The sequence below is a fragment of the Spermophilus citellus genome (genome assembly GCF_964194105.1).
Source record: "Spermophilus citellus genome assembly, chromosome: 11".
Classification (NCBI taxonomy): Eukaryota; Metazoa; Chordata; class Mammalia; order Rodentia; family Sciuridae; genus Spermophilus; species Spermophilus citellus.
In genome coordinates this window covers 131726254-131740785 of record NC_138192.1, presented here as the reverse complement: position 1 = coordinate 131740785, position 14532 = coordinate 131726254, and the positions used below count along the sequence as shown (strand labels likewise).

The following is a 14532-nucleotide window of genomic DNA, read 5'->3' as shown; positions in this document are numbered from 1 at the left end:
GCGGGTGGGGGTTGGCTGGAGCTCCTGGGAGCGGGACTGAGGCTGGAGGAGCCCGACTCGCCAGTGATTAGAAGCCTGGGCAATGCCGCCCACTGCCAGTGCCCGGAGAAGCCAGTCGTGGCTTTGGGACCGTGGCCAACATTTCCGGCTCCAGGGTGGTGGCTGTGCCAGGCAATGGTGGGAGAGCACTGCAAGGTCAGTTTCACTCAATTGGAGAGACTCACCTTGCCTCAGCAAAAGTAAGACAAGGTCAAGATGGCCTCCTGTCCTTGGGCAGAGGAGGGTCGAGGGGGCTCAGAGGACACATAAACCCCCAACCCTCCCGACTAACTCAAGGAGACAGAAATCCTCTCCAAAGTCACCAATGGAATATAACGAGTTTGGTCATTTAAGTAACTGGAACTGAGCATAAAAGCCACCCCGTCACTGTCCTCAGTGGGAACTGTGTGCCGTCTCGTCTCTCACCTCTGCCCACTCACATTCCTCAGCAAAGAACAATCAATATCGTTTATGTTCTATGAAGGCACCTAATTCCACAATCAACACGGCCTAAGGGATCTCCCGGGGAGCACAGCAGAGCCAGGTGCAGCCACAGAGACCCGGACCTCAAAGTCTGCATGTTTTCTAACATGACCAACTACAAGGTCAAGGCCAGCAGGCAGGCCCGAGTGGTGAGAGGGTTCCAGTGAAGCTGGGCAAGGTGAGCCACCTCCTTCCCCATCACCTGCCAGAGCCCCGGCGAGCTCTTGGACTTCATGCTGTGCCTGGTGCCCACAAGCTCCGGGATCTGCTTTACAGGTGGACGGGGGTGTGCTGCAGGGCAGAGGGGCAGCAGCTGGAGAGAGCCACTGCGCTACCCCTGGGGGTGAGCCACCCAAGTCCCACAGAGGTTCCCTGCTGCCTCCACTCACTAACCAGCCTCGGCTTCCTTCCAATGAAGCCACTGCCACCACTGCCCAGGACCTCCTGGCTGTCCAGGCTGCCCTTCTAACTGCCCGTCTCCCTCCCGGCAACTTCCGAGGTTGGCCTCATGCTCTGCACCCTGCAGTACCGCGGGCCTCTGTCCAGGGTCTCCTCCCGTGCCACTACCAGGCTGCCACACATGCTCTCTGCAGACAGAGGCCCGTGGCTCCGAGGGGGCAGCTGGATATGGGGGGGCGTGACCCTTGGGTGCTCAGGTAGGTCAGTTCAGGTGCACCTGCCATGTGTGGAGATGCACTGCAGAGGGCAGGTGTGGGGCGGAGGCAGAGAGTGGGAGAGTGGCAGCGAGGCTGGCACCGGGAGCAGCTCCTACTAGGACAGGGGGCGGGAGGGCTGCTGGATCAGCAGAACCTGGGAGAGGACCGCAAGGTCACGACTGCTTCCCACAGAGGGACAGGTCCCCACCTGCAGGATGCAGCTGAATCCACTTCTGTCACATAGAGAGCTCAGGGGACAATGTCCATCCCAGGGACAACCAGGGAGCCAAGGGTGACTACCAGAGTCAGGGGTGGGGTCCTGTAGGGAGCGGAATTGGGAAGCCCAGGCCACTGGAGGACTTGCAAACAGCTCTGGAAGCGCCTCCAGGTGGTCTGTGGTCAGCGCATATCCACAGTGTGACCTGTCCCCCGTTCATTCCTTAGAACTTGGGATTGATGGAGGGGTGAGGTTTCAGGTGATCAATCGGAGGTGATCCCTGAAACTTAAAACTCAGGACTCTCCCCGTGGTCGGCCATTTGTGCTGGCCAAGCAAAGGCTGAACCCACCCCAAATCTAAGGCCCCCAGGAAAGGGAAGAGGGAGAGCAGTGGAGGGGGAGCAGGAGGAGACAGGGTGAGAATCACCCGGACAAACCGGGCGGTGGAGAGGGGTCCTGGCCACTGCTGAGCCACACACCCCACAGGGACCTGTTCCCAAGTGGCCCAGGGGTGCAGAGCACAGGCCCTGCGCCCCCACCCCACCGGCTCCATTCCAAGACCACCAAGGAGCCACGAAGGCAGTGGGGACACAGACCCAGGTGGTCTCCTCCTGGGCAGCTCTGGACCCTGCAAGCATACCCCCAGCCCAGCCACAGATCTGCCCCAGGGACGCCGTCCCAGAGTGGCCGTGGGGTGGAGAGGGGCCCACTCCCGCCACACACTCACCATCACGAGCTCCTTCTGGAAGGACTTCCGGTCTTTGTTCTCGGGGTTGTTACAGTCCTCCTTCAGCTTCTCCAGGACACAGGCCACACGCTCAGGCTCGCTGTCCAGCTCCGCCCGGCAGAAGAAGGTGAGCGGCAGGCTCCCATAGCCCAGGGCATCCGCGAAGGAGCGCCAGCTGCTGATGTTCTCCATGAGCAGGGTCCGCACCGAGGCGTAGATGTAGGTGAGGAACTTGCAGGGCCGGAGGATCTGCTCCAGCAGCACCGAGGTGCTCAGCTCGGGGCCCGAGAGGAGGCTGGGCCTGGCCCTCCCGACCACCAGCACGTTCTTGGCGTGCACCAGGCCCACCTTGCCCTGGTAGTAGCCTATGTACCACTCCTTGGTCCACAGCTGCCCCTTCAGCCGGATGCGCTCCTCGCTCAGCAGAGCCACCGTGTCCCCCTTCTTGTACTCCAGCAGGTAGTGGTTCTTGCTCTGCCTCACCACCGTCTTGAGCAGCTTGCCGAACTTGAGGCTGGACACGGGCCGGTCCTGAAACGTCGGGTACTTGGTGGTGGCGGCAAACGGGGACAGGATGATCTTCCCCACCTCGTTCTTCTTGAGAAACCGCCTCTGCCCGGACGGCTTGATGGCACTCTTGGGTGGAGGCTGTGGCGTCTGGATGCAGAACTGGGTCAGGATGGCCTCCTGGTCATCCTTCACCTGCACCCGCAGCGTGAAGTCCGAGAGCTCGCCGGGGCTCTGGCAGGTGATGGGGAAGACGAGGCGGCTCACCTTGCCCAGCTTCACCTGGAATCCTCTCACCACTCTGGCCTGCTCGCTGGCCTTGACCTCGTAGTTGGTCATGTTGGAAAACATGCAGACTCTGAGGTCCTGGGGCCTGGACAGGAGGAACTGGTGCTTTCCCCACAGATGCAGAGCCACGGGGGCAGGGCTGGGGGCCTGCCGTGTGACCTCGCTCACCAGGAGCATCTTGGGGGCGCAGTCATGCCCGAAAACGGTCACTACCGTCTTGAAGGAGGGGTGGATGTGTTTGGGACCGTAGAGACCCACGGTGACCTTCTTATTGATGAAGTCCCACACGGTGGAAGGGTAGAGAATGTTTGGGCCGTGGGCCACAATGGCCAGGTACATGCAGGGCTCCAGGTTGTCCAGCTGCACCTGGACGGTGTCCCCATGGCTGTAGGTGAGTGGGATGGGCAGGTACGGCCCTTCCTTCAAGTCGCTCCTCAGACACTGGAGACCTACTGTGCTTTTGCTAAAAATGTCATTTTTCACCTCAGCAGAAACCTTCATCTCTAAGATGAGGAAGGTGTTCACCTCCAGGTTGCTGAGCTTGACCTCCAGCACGGGGCTGACGCTGCTGGACTTGTCGCTGTTGAGCTCCAGCGGGGGGTCCAGTAGGGCTCTCATGGAGATCTGCTGCGTCTCCCCAGGGGCGACGTGGCCCTCGGGCACGTGGATGCTGATGTTGGTGTCTGGGAGCTGCACGGCACCCCCAGAACTATCCAGCTTGTATACAATGTTCGTCTCCACGGCTTGTGTCTGGCCCCAGCCTGGGCTCTGGCCGAGCAGATCCAAGTCGTGGCAAGACCGGGCCAGCTTCCGGTGGTTCAGCCACGCAGTCCTAAAGTCCTCTCGGCTCTGAAATTGCTCGGGAACAGGGGATTTCAAACCTGTGAAAAAACTCGACGTGGTGGGCGCATCTGACTTGGCTTGCAGGACGGAGAGCTCGGACAGGCTGTAGGATCGCTTGCTTCTAAAGAAGGGGTTGTCCCGTTTGACCGGCTGCTCGGTGTGGAGTCCATTGGTGGCCGGGAGCTCGTCGAAGATGTTGCCGGTGCTGTTGGTGGTGGCAGAGCTGGATTCAGTGAAGGAGGATGTTCCGGTATCAAACAGCAGCAGGTCCACGGTGCTTCTGGGAGTCAGCTCGTCCAAGCCGGGCATCACCGGCACGTTCCCATTCAGGAAAGGGTTTGTTTGGACCCCGCTCCAAAAAGGGTTATTACTGTGCGCTTTGCTGGATCCCTTCTGGTTGTCTGTCCACCCCCCGAGCAGATCCAGCTCCGTGGCTGCCTCGTCCGGGCTGTCTGGAAGATTGTCTATCATGCCGCTGTCGCTCAAGGTGGAGTTCCGGTAGTTCAAGGGCTGCACGTAGGAGGAGGGGATGTAGCCCATCTCGGTGGTGTTGTGTGCGTACCACCACTCCCCGCCCGACGTGTCCAGGACGTAGAGGTGGTCGCCCTTGGAGAACTTCAAGGTGGTGAAGTTGGTGGGGCAGTAGTCCTTGATGGCGATCACTTCCTTTGCGTTTCCAAAAGGGGTGGGGGTATCGGCCAGCAAGGCACTGGGAGAAGGCACTGCACAGACACGAGGGAGAGGTGAGGCAGGAGAAAACACGTAGAAAAAGGCCGATGTGCGAAGGGGGAAGGCCTACAGGGGAGACCACGGCCCGGAGCACACAGAACCCACTCTATACAGCAGAGGAGGGGGTGCAGGCGAGTTTGGGGGAAACGCAAACGGTTTTTAGGGAAAGCCAACGAGGCGGGAGAATGTACAGTGGCCTGGACCAGTGCTGGGTCCTGTGGAACGCCATCGGCTGTACGTGTTCTCTGTGGGACCGAGACAGGACAGCACTGTGTGACAGAGGCCCAATGGGTGTGTGGACAGGGGAAGACACGGGGCGGGGCGTGGGGAGCCGTGGGGTGTCGAGGGCGGGCCTGCGGCTTTACGGCTTCCCCAGCTACAGCTGTGGGGCGCAGTCCCCGCCTCTTTCATGGCTGCCAACCACAGCGTTATGTCACCCCTGGGGTTCAGCCCACGGCTCCCCAACCCCAGCTCCTGGAGTTCGTGAAGCTGAGGATCTGGGGAGCCTCCACGGCTGCAGGGCCTGGGAACATCTTGTGGGGCCTTCCCACTCCTGTTCCCAAGAGCATCCTCATCTCCAGGCCCAGGGACCGGCTCCCACAGGCCTGGCCGCCCGTCCACCCTGAGCCCACACCTTGTCCCACTGCGTCCCTCCACACTCCGTGGAGCCCTCACAGACAGACACCTCTGGGTCCGAGCTTTCACGTGGGTCTTCTCCCCAGGAAGGCTCCGTGTCCACCAGAACACCTGTGATCTGCACCTGTCACAGAGGCCTCAGCAGGGAAGGGAGAAGAAAGGCCCTCCCCGACACTTGGACGTTCTGTTTGGGGATGTCCCCGGCCCTAGCAGGGCCAGACCCTGGCTCCTGGATCAAGGTGTTGGCCCAAGGCCCAGTCAGAATTGCCCCTGGCTGGGCCCTTCTGCTGCGGGATCACAACGGCAGATCTGCACCAAATGGGGGCTGGAGCGAGAGGAAGACAGCAGGGAACGGGGCAGGAAGCCCGCTTTCCCGGGGAGGCCTGCTGCCCGAGTCTGCTGAAGCAGACCAACAGGACAGAAGCACCACTAACTCCAAGGTAGCGCAGTTCTGCGGGACCTGGGAGTCTTCAGATTAAGACCCAAAGACCCGCAGTTACAGTGGGTGAGCAGACACCGCCACAGCCACGCAGAGGAAGGCGCACCAGAGCCGGGAAGCCCAGAGAGCCAGCGGCCTGTCCGCACACCCTTCCTGGCCCCTCGGCTGTACTCCTTTCCCCTTCTGGAGGGAGCACCCTAAATTCTTCCACCCAGCAAGGTCAGGGTGGTACCTTCCCAGCTGGCTGGGGGCTCTGGCTCCTCTGACCCGCCCTAGGGAAGAGGAATTCTAGTTTCTCCCCGATCCTTGAGAGAGGAAGAGGACGAGAGATGGGAGGGCAGGAGGGCAGACAGTCTGTGCTTCCTTTTGAGGTATCATTTTCTCAGCCCCAAGAATGGCTTTGAGGGAACAGGGAGTTGGGTCAAGCTGAGGTCAGTGGACTTCTGTGACCACCAGCCTCTCTCCTGTTCCTGTGGCTGGTCATGGTCTCCGGCAACACAGACCATACTATTTCCTCGACACATTCACTGGAAATAAAAATGAAAATCAAATGAGACTTGCATAAAGCTCGCCAGCCTTTAAAATCCTGTTACAGTCCCTCCAAAGTTATAGCCTCATTATTGTTCCTCTGGAGTAATTAATTCCCCTACAGTAATATCTCCAGTATTAAAAAAAAAAAAAAACAAAGCAATTATGCATGCGTTGTACATAGCCTAACGCGTATCAATGCGAATTATCATGTTAGTTTTGCCAGACTGAAGAATGAGATGGCTTTACTTAAAATTCCAAGCACTCTCCTCGGAAGAGAAGCACAACACACTTCGCCCAAGGAGGGGAAGGGCCCTCCTCCTGTGGAGACCCCACCGAGGTGGGCTGTGGTGGGACTCTCTGTATGTGGCCTCCATCAGTCACTGCCAAGGGGCACCCGGGGACACATCCCATCCAGTGCCAGAAATCCCTGTCGAATCCCATTTAATGAAGTCTGGGGAGCGTGCCCATATTCACAGTTACCTTGATTTTAATACCCAAACTTCCCTGAACGTTACAAGTTTGGTGCACCGAATAATACATTTTCCATCCTCTGCCCAGGTTGTCACAGCAAAACACTGATGAGGGGAGAAGACTTCCCGGCAGGAATCCTGGCTGCAGTGTGCACTCCCCTGGAAGTCTGCACCTGGATGGTGCATGGGCAGCTGCTGGCCGGCCCTGGCCGTGAGACTCCAGAGGGTCTCACGTGGGTGGCAGTCCTGAGGTCTTATCTGGCCTAATTCTCGGCTGCCTTCTCCACCACTGAACTGGCCCTGCTCATGCTCAGGATTATTATCATTATTTTAAAACACTGGGCTCTGTACATTGGTTACTTTAAGGCCCCTAGCACCCAAGTCAGGCTCCGCTCTCCAGCTTTAAACCTGCCTGTTTGGATAAAGTAAGAAAACCACGCCCGTGATCAGGCTGAGAAGTGAATGGCTTGGTTGTTTACGGTGACCCACATGAACCCTGCTGCCGGCTACCCTGGCGGTTCCAGATGCTGGTCTTATTCAAAGTGATGCTCGGGGCAGCAAGTGGAAACCAGGGACAGGGCGAGGGAGGCGCTAGGGAGGCGGTGCAGGGCAGCTGCCAATCAACGGGCAAGCAGCCAGGCTGCTGCGGACGCAGGGTGGGGGCACACATGCATCTGGAGGGCTGTGGGAAAGTCCCTCCTGCCCAGCCGTGCTCTGGGAGGACCTGGGTGATCAACTGCGTCAACTGCTCAGAAGGCCAAAGCCTGTGACAATACGGCCACAGCTGCAGCTGCCAGGGCACCAGGGAGCACACGACCCTGGACGTGGTCTAGGAGGGCAGGGTGGTTGCTGAGGAAGCCAGAAGTCTCCAAAGTGTCTCAAGATCGGGGTCCTCCTCAACCCAACCCGATGAGGCCATCCGCCAGCGAGCCCGGTGACTGAACCCTGTGGCCACCTTCTAGACACGGGGTCACACGATCCAATGTGGCTGGCCGGCTGGCTCTGTAAAGCTGAACCAGCACCCAGGCATGTCCACCTGGTCACCCCGGCCTTTCACTGACCGGCTGTGGCAGAGAGCTGGAGGCCAGGGCGAGACTAAAATAAAGGACAGACCCTGCGAGGACAGGTCTCCTCTCTGCCCCAGGCCACCTGCTTCTCTTCTGGTGGTTCCCAATATTTCACCTACTTACAACACCCTCCTTTCCCTAGATGTCAGAACCACCAAGCTACTTACTGTCGCCAATACTGTCACCAAGAGAAGAGACATGTGGACAAAGGAGGGGTCCCATCAAAACCGCCTCCCCACACCAAACACCCAGACCAGGGGCCGCTGTTGCAGGGAGGAATTTGTAACAGGATACAGAGCTGCAGTTCAGCTGAGCACGAAGCCGGTGCCTGTTGGGTAGAGGGGCCCTTGGGTCTGAGGCACCAGCAGCCCCAGTCCTCCCCTCCGTGGCTGACCAGGGCTCACCTTTGACATCATTAAAGCTGGTCTCTGAAAACCCCTCACTCAGGTCGATCAGGGTCCCCTCCGACTTGCACCGAGGGAGGCCACTGGAGTTGGCTGCTCGGATCCGCTGGGCCGCCATCTGGAAACCCTGGGCCAGGGGTCCACTAAGGGCACATGTCTCTTCCTCTGCTTCCTGGAGCAGCAACGGTGCTTCTGTCTCAAGCAACCAAGCTGCGCAGCGGCAACTCGGCAGCGTGCTTCTTCCTGAAAGGACAGGAGGAAGAAAGTTCCCTTGAGCAAGAGCAGCATGGCTTCGAGGGTCCTTTCAGGGAGGAGGGAACACTCCAGGCCCTTCCATGAGAGGCCGTTTCTCTTCTCCTGGCCCGGGAGCCCAGCGGCCTGCACTGTGCCCACTTTGTGCCATCTCCTCAGCCCGCTGGGCATGCGGCCACTCCTCCCGGGGCACAATGGCGCTTGTGAGATGTGCCCCAGCACCTGGTCCGCCCATTCAGCAGTCAAAGGACGACACAGGACCGTGCAGGCCACGCTGCCAGATCCAGGGCTCTGGACAGCACAAACAGCCTCGTCTGTCCTGAGGGCAGCTGGTCCCCTGGGAGGAGCAGTGTGGGTGACCTGGCACCTGGGCAGCAGTGAGCGGGCAGCGCAGCTGCTCTCAGGGCCTGGAGGGGTGCCCCCTGCCACATCCCCAGCCCCAGGCCCCAAATGAACGTGGGAAGCACAGTGGCCACGGGGATCTGCAGCGTGGCACGTGCACGTGAAACCAGGGGCTTTACTGACCCTTGTGCTGCTACCAGGCCGGGAAGGGGCTCTGTGGGAGGTATCTGCCCTCGTGAGACAGGGACACAGGAAGGAAGCACCGGGAGAGGGTCTGGACACAAAGAAGGTGGCTGGTGGCTTGTGACACCGGCAGCTGACAGAGGGCAACTTTCACCCCATGTGGCCCCAGGTTCCCTCTGCCAAGGTGGCCACTCAGGAGCACCCAAACAACGCGGGTGTGCCTCGGGGACATGCAGGCCCCAGCGCACCTCTGCAGGAGAAGAGCGGCTTGCACGGCAGCCTGTGGCTCTGGCACGCTGTGTGCTCAGCGCGAACCCTGCTGAGCTTCTGCCCCATCTGTGACCTGGGGCACAACAGCACCGACAGAGCATGTCTGTGTGAAGAGCGAACAGGGAGATCCGCGTGAGCCAGGTGCAGGGACAGGGAGCAGCGACAGACAGGGAGCAGGGACAGAGATCATCACCTCTGTCACCACCGCTAGCCCCAGTGGCCGAGAGACCAGCCCTCGGCAGCTCCGGTGAGGCTTCCCCGTAATTGCAAGACCCCAGAAGGACGCACTCCTGCACCAAAACCTCTCCAGGAGGGAGAGGGCCGTGCGGAGAACTGCATGCAGCCCCCGAGCTCTCGGGCTGGAGCTCTGTGCTCTCTGTACGAGAGAACTCCAACCTGGTGCTGGCACAGGGACAGGTCCCAGAGCAGGGGCAGCCTCCTGGTGGGGGCCAGAGGCTGCCCAGGAGGTGCGACGGCAAGCTGGCATCTGGTGGGCCAGCAGGGAGAGATGGAGCCGGGTGAGCTGGGCTGGCTCCTCCCTGCGGTGGAGAAGCCACTGGCGCTGCTTAGAAAGGCGACTTGGTGCTAAGTTAGAACCGCGCTGACTTCTTTCAAAGGGCCACGGTGAGGGAGGGGCCAGGAGAGCTACTGGATGACCCCCTTCCCTCTAAGTCCCGGACAGCGTCACCCAGGAGTGGGGCACCTCTGGATGGGCCAGCCTTGTCCAGGCAGGTGAGCCAAGGGAGAGCGGGTCCTGCTGGGCCGAGGGGCAGGCACTGTCCCATAAGCACTGGGGACGCACGTGGAGGTCAGCAGAGCCACCCAGGACCAACCCGAGGAGGGACCAGAATTTTGGATTCCCTCTCACCACCACGAATGTGGCCTGGGGCAAAGGCCAGGCCTCAGGGGTGGGCAGGCACAGAGACCACCACTGTGCTCCCTGGAGGGAAATCAGGACTCTGTCACGGGCAGGGGCTGGACCTGTTGCCCCGAGTCAGTGCTGAGGCAGAAGAGCAGCGAGACCTGCAGTCCTCCAAGAGATGGGCGCGCCCACAGAGGCTGGTGCCTGGGGCCTGTAAGCCATCCTCTCCTGCCCTTGGCTGGACAGGAGCCAGGTGCTGAGGCTGCATTCACAGCACCGACGCTGGCCTCAACCCACCCGTTCACACACAGCCCTCCTCCCACCTGTGGGCATGCGTCCTGCGGGCCTCAGGGCTGTGTCCCCGGAATGACAGCTTTTTCTCCAGGGCTGGTAGCAGACTGCCCTGGGACAGGGTCCTGACACTACCTCCAAGCAAGGGCAGGAACACTCAACTCCTAAACAGCAAAGAGACAGGCAGCCAGCGCAGTGTGGAGCAGGCCTTGCATCCTCAGAGACCTTCCCTGACCAGTAGGAGCAGGGCGGGGGTCAAAGGTGAAGCCGGGTGCAGGTGGAGAAGCCCACCCAGCAGCCCCCGGCCTCCCTGGTGGTGGAGTCCTCCAGCCTCTCCTGCTCCTCGGGCTCCTCGTGCTCCTCGGTGCCCGCCTGCTGACCTTCTCCCCAGCTCGGAGCTCACCTCTCCTTCCCGCCAACCATCCCTTGCGGCCTCTGGTTGCTCAAAGCTGTCCTCTGAGGTCATGCCACTCCCCTGCGTAAAACCCTCCAGAGGCTGCCCACATCTTTACAAAGCCAGGCTCTGCGGGGCCTGCGTGCTCCTGCCTGCCCTCCGGTGCGTCTGGGGCTTCCCTCCGCCACACACCCCACCCACGCTCCGCCCTGCCCTGCCATTGCCAAGGTTGGCCACATGGGCCCTGGACCAGCCCAACCTCCATGGGCTTCCAGGAAACCCAGGGCCTCTCCCCCTCCTCCCAGCTCTGCGAGTCCCGTGACTCACGATGCTGCCCCTGTGAGCAGAGGCTCCGGCCCGCTAAGTGCCACACCCAGCTTCAGCAGGAGCACGGGAAGGCTTGCTAACCTGTCTGCCCTGTATGGAGACGTGTGTGTGAAAATGTCTGCAACACAGCACTTTCTAACATCAGGAAGGCAACATGAAGAGGCACTTAGCACCTGCCCTCCGGAACTCGTGCCAGGAGTGAGCAGGCGTGTGACCGGAACAACCCCAGGAGCCGCGAGCTGACGCCAGGGCAGTCTGGGCCCCTCGCGGCACAGGCGGACCCGGCTGGGCTCCAACAGGCTGAACCACAGCCAAAAGGGTGGCTGGAGTTTCCAGGGCGCAAACCAGATCCTGGGGCTGGTCCCAAAGCTCCTCCCCCAGCCTGCCACCTGTCACTGGCAACTCCTGCAACCAGCCCAGAAGCCAGAGTTCTCTCCTGGTCACACACACCCTGGCTGCCCAACCGTCCGCATGACCTCCGCCTGCCCCCTCTGAGCACCTGCACACCGGCTTTGGCCTTGATCAGTCATCTGCTCCTTCCTGCGCCCAGCTCTGTGCTCCCCTCAATCAGTGGTCTCCGCCAGGCCCCACCCCCACCAGGACTTCTGATCTCTCCAGGCCCCATGTGGCTGCTCCTGCAGTCTCTGCCCTGCTCTGCCTGGCTCCGTGCTGTCCCTGCAGGCCCCAGCCCAGACATTCTCCAAACTCCATCGCTCACCACACAGGGCCCTGCTGAAATGTGCGGGCCCCAGAGCAACCTCATCCCACCTTTTTCCTTGCTTACCACCTCTAGGGAGCTGTTTCTGGCCCATTTCCCCAAGAACCCAAGCCTATGAGACCCAGGACTGTGCGCCTCGGTTCCTGCCCTGTGTGCAGCTGGTGCTTAGACACAGGGAATGAGTCTAAGCACAGAGAGCAGCGGTGCAGAGGCTCTTCGGTGGCTACCCTGGGGTGATCTGCAGGCACCTGATGGCTGATGCGGGTTGCCACACCGCAGGCTGAACCCAGGAACCCTCCTGCTCTTGAAATCTAGGCTGCATTTCTAAAACACCAACAGGGTTCACATCCCTGGATGGCCTGGCTCTACAGGCCTGGTGGTTATTTCTCCTGAAACCTGCAGCCACACGGCCTACTCTTGGTCAGCGCGGCCATCGTGGGTCTCAAGGCCCCGAGGATAGCAGGCAGCCGCTCCGTGGGCCTCTGAGGGATGGAGGAGCAGGAAGGGGCACAGCCCCATCAAAGTCCCATTCCCACTTAACACTACTGAGTTTTTCTTCCTTGTGTCCAGGTAAACACATTCAGAGAAAAGATAGACCCCAAGAACGAGGCCCCTGAGCAGCGGCACCACGTGCAAAGTCAGAACCACTCAGGCTCTAGTGAGAGACCCAGGTGGCCCTTCTGCCCTGGCTCTGCCAGAGACACAGTCAACCAAGCCGAACCAGAAGAGGCACAGGACGTGGGCAGGCAGTGAAGAAGGCCTCGTGGGCCTCTGTGTGCCCGGGAACGCTGCCCTGGGTGCCGGTTCCATTCATGCCCTGAGACCACCGGTCCCCACGTCTGCTCGTGACATGGGAGTACCATGCCATTCCTCAGGCTTCCTCCAGGTTAGCAGCACAGCCTGGGCTTCCTGGGCTCCAGGCACCAGTCTCTGCCCACAGAACCCCTCACTCCCCAAACAAGGTGCTCCAAGGAACGCCTGTTCCAGGAAGTCACTCTACAGGACCACAGGGCCACCGACCACCACAGGTCAACACCCCAGCTACCTCCCGCAGAATGACAGCAGAGCCATGGGTGGGCCTCCAAATCTACGACCCAAGTGGAGAGCCCCCTGCTGCAGAGGGGCCCCACCCCAGGATGCTGGATACCGCCTCCTTCTGAGAAGAGCAAGGCTGGGGACAGACTTGGGTACCTCTGGGGACAGACTTGGGTACCACTGCCCATCTGGTGAGTGTTCGACCCACGCCCTGCCCTCTGGGTGAAAGAGTGAGCCTCGTAGGCAGAACCAGGCTCTCCAGCCCCTGGTGCCACATCCACCTGGGCCCTTGTACAAGGCCACATCAAGGTCACGGGGCACCAACTTCTAGGAACCGGGCTCTGTGGTTGCCACTAGGTCCAGGGAATTAAGCACAGCTGGTTCTGAGGAGCCCACATCTAAGACAGACAGCCACAAAACCGTGGGCTCAGATAGGAAGGACAGCTGAGGCTGGCTGGTGACTCGCTGTCCCTGCAGAGCTGGCAACAAGGATGACCTGCTGCAGGCTCTCGGGAGGCAGAGGCCAGTCCTGGCCAGGCACTGCCCCCACTGGCTCTCCCCACCTTGGAAAGTGAGGAGGCTGGGGGGCTGGGACACCAGGAAATCCGAGTGGGGGTGGGGTCACAGGGTCGTGGTGGGGGTCAGAGAGAGGAGGGTGATACCCCTCCACAGTGCAGCCTCCTCTGCCCACGTGGTGCCTAGCTGTGGGGCTGCTACCACCAGCACGCTGGGCTCCCAGTGCCTGAAGGACAGGAAGACCTCGGGGACTCCTGGCAGTCTGCAGGAGGCAACCCCAACTCCCGCCTGGACACGCCCGGCCCCACCTCCCGTCCCTGCTCTGCAACCCTCTCATTTGCCAACAACCCCGATCAGTGCCCCTTGCAAAGAGAAGGCCTCCTCGGGCCTGCGCGCACCAGGCTTCACCTCGGTCTTCCCTGCACATGAGCTGCCCTCGCCCCGAGCACCACAGCGGCTTCGTTCCCAACTCCCGAGTGTCCTCGAAAGCTGGTCACCTGGCTGCTCTCCCCACACCCAGCATGTGCTGCTTGGGGCCCTCGGTGGGTGGGTGGACGGAGGTCTCCTTCCTGTTCATGCTTTAGGAACCACGGAGGCCCCGGGAGTGCGGCCCCTCCCTTCCCTCACTGCCATCAGCTGGGGAGACCATACTCCAAACGACACCCACAGAAGAGCCAGGGGCTCCCGCTGGACAGGACAGCAAGGGCAGGGCTCCCCGGCATCTTCTGGGCCTTCAGGAGACTGAAGCCCAGCGCCATGGTGGTTGCTGATCGCGTCATGTGTCCCATGGAGGGCACTCTGCACTGACACCCAGTCTGTCCCCATTGCCCTGCTGCTCAGTGAAAACCAGAGCCTAGGGACTAAGCCACGTGTGGCCCAGAGAGGGCCGTCAAGTGTGAGATTCGGAGGCCACTCGCTGCGATTGGTGGCTCGCGGTCTGCCCAGTCCAGTCATGTGAAGGCCGACCCACCCTGTGATGCAGCCCACGGTCCACAGGCCAGCAGGAGGGTCGTGTGATCAGCCCAGACTAGAACTCCCCAGCTCTGGTCCCCAGCCAGAGACCAGGAAGAAAAAGCACAATTATCTCTGAATCATAGAGGTGGCGAGAGGGGCTGGTCACGTGCCTGGGCTGCTGGCGCTGTCCAGGGGCTCCTGGCTCTGAGACTCACTGCTCAAGGCTGCACCAGAGCACAGGAGGACTTGTTTCCAGCCCCAGTCGCCAATATGCCAAGTTCCCTAAAAATTACTACCGTGCTCCAAGTTCACGCGTGTTTGACAACTGTTTTCTACCTCCGCCTCAGACAGA

At 60.7% G+C, this 14532-nt stretch overlaps 1 protein-coding gene across 6 annotated transcripts in view; it reads right to left on the bottom strand.

Moving 5' to 3' along the window:
• SH3BP4 (SH3 domain binding protein 4) overlaps positions 1 to 14532 on the bottom strand; it is a 74608-nt gene that overhangs the window by 17242 nt on the left and 42834 nt on the right. For 4 of the 6 annotated variants that reach the window (XM_081260581.1, XM_081260577.1, XM_081260578.1 and 1 more), the window contains 2 exons: positions 8037 to 8279; positions 2123 to 4482 (listed from right to left, as the gene is read on the bottom strand). In XM_081260581.1, coding sequence (XP_081116707.1) covers positions 2123 to 4482; positions 8037 to 8154 — 2478 coding nt within the window. In that variant the 5' untranslated portion in view covers positions 8155 to 8279. Of the gene's footprint in view, positions 1 to 2122; positions 4483 to 8036; positions 8280 to 9061; positions 9085 to 14532 lie in introns of those variants that run through there. The other 2 variants (XM_081260580.1, XM_081260576.1) reach the window with 1 other exon arrangement.